This window comes from Halyomorpha halys, unplaced genomic scaffold, assembly GCF_000696795.3.
Source record: "Halyomorpha halys isolate HHAL.00 unplaced genomic scaffold, Hhal_1.1 Scaffold213.1, whole genome shotgun sequence".
NCBI classification, from domain to species: domain Eukaryota; kingdom Metazoa; phylum Arthropoda; class Insecta; order Hemiptera; family Pentatomidae; genus Halyomorpha; species Halyomorpha halys.
In genome coordinates, this window is record NW_027116617.1 from 1,264,874 (window position 1) to 1,266,691 (window position 1,818).

At 30.1% G+C, this 1,818-nt stretch overlaps 1 protein-coding gene across 13 annotated transcripts in view; it reads left to right on the forward strand.

Moving 5' to 3' along the window:
* Usp12-46 (Ubiquitin-specific protease 12/46) overlaps positions 1-1,224 on the forward strand; it is a 49,348-nt gene extending 48,124 nt beyond the window's left edge. For all 13 annotated transcript variants that reach the window (XM_067053337.1, XM_014418914.3, XM_014418913.3 and 10 more), the window contains one exon: positions 912-1,224. In XM_067053337.1, coding sequence (XP_066909438.1) covers positions 912-1,055 — 144 coding nt within the window. In that variant the 3' untranslated portion in view covers positions 1,056-1,224. The remainder of the gene's footprint in view (positions 1-911) is intronic.
* The last annotated feature ends 594 nt before the right edge of the window (positions 1,225-1,818 follow it).

The following is a 1,818-nucleotide window of genomic DNA, read 5'->3' on the forward strand; positions in this document are numbered from 1 at the left end:
ATATATACAAATACAATAAGAATAAATATGATAAATACAAATACAATGAAACTACAGAAATAGGATTAAAAATAACACCACTCTGTGCAAAAAACAAATTTGACAAAACAAAATCAATACAATTTCATATGAATCCCTGATATTTACACTCACGTGTTCTTTTTAAGATCCTAAAATGAAAAAAATAAAAACTTTACAACTTTACTGCAGGGGCATCTCCTCCTGGATCGCTTTAGGTGGGTGTCTGTTATATTTCGCAGTCAGGGATATGTCACAACTACCGATGGTTTCCTGAATTGTGGGCGTCATACCCCACCAGAAGTATCAACTGCCTGGAGCATTGCGTTCAGCCCTCTATGGTTGGTCTTCCCCTGGTGATATATGAGGGTCACCTCCTTTAGGTGTTCCGCGTCACGAAGAGTTTCTGCCATCATCGTACAGCGCATAAACAACCGGTCGACCCCAATCTGTTCCGTCCGCCAAAGACGCCAAATTTTGTCCCACAACACTGCATTTCCTATATATAGATGATGGGTTTGTCCAGCCTTCAATGCATCCTTTAGTGCTCTGCAGATTTGGTTCTCCCTGAGACTAGGTTGGAACCATATGGTCACAATATTACTGCTGCCGTATTTTTTATGCTCCATCCCCCATGCAGCCCCGAGGTTCTGAATTTCCAAATGATTTCCCTACGTATAGCATTAATGATTTCATCAATTTCTTCCATCTCGGTTGGTCTGAATGATCTTTAGCTTGACCTACTTGATAATTTTTTGGTTTTACAGAAGGTTTTTTTATGCATTACCTTGCATTCTACTTAGGATTCTCTTATTAATTTAACTGCAATACTAGGGAAAAAATGGTTTTGTATTTTAAATAAAAATTCCTTAATATTTCTTTCTATTTTACAGAAAATAGATCAATCAGCAATAGATGATTTCTATGGACTGACTTCAGATATACAGAAATCATCTGAAACTGGATATATACTTTTTTACCAGTCTAGAGATACTACAGAGACAAATATAAATGAAGCCAAAGTTAATGGAAAGTGAACTTCCAGTGCTTAATTGATTTTTTGACTATAACTAGTTGAGTCTCTTTTGTGTTCAGTATTTGGTTGCACTTTTTAAATATTTCACTTTCTTTTTTAATTTCTTTTGTTGTTTTAGTTATTATTTTTAGAAAATTGTTTTAAACGAGGGAATATAATTAATATACCAACTTTGTATTTTTTTTTCCTGTACATTTGTATGAATATGTATATAATTTATAGTAATAAATTTATTGTGATTTAATATTGAACCAAAATCAAAAAAAAAAAAGTTTGCATTTTAAAAGCTGCTATCTAATGTTAAAATTTAGCAGCAAAATACTAATTATTTCAATATTGTTATTTATTTAATTTTTTTTTTGTTTTTTAGTCTACAAATATTCATAATTACGAAATTAGTTTTAATATTTTACTTTATTAATTTATTTTCTTAATGCCAAAAATTTAATTCTAATAATAAAGATTATTTTATCTTTTAAATACTCTGATTATTTCCATTATTTATAGTTTATGCAGTGAATTACTGCATTGTTGATGTTATATATTTACTTTACTTGTTGTAAAGATAATTTATAATTTTACCTTCCTAATTGTTAAAGTTTTTATTTGGTTTGTTTTCCAACTTGATAAATATGTTTGGGGTACTATCTTTTCACAGATTAATGGTTGCCTTTGAATTCACTGTTAGTGTGATACTAGTTTTTTGTTTGAACAAATTGTTTTTCTTCACATTTATAAGTCATTTTCGTACCTATATATTTTTT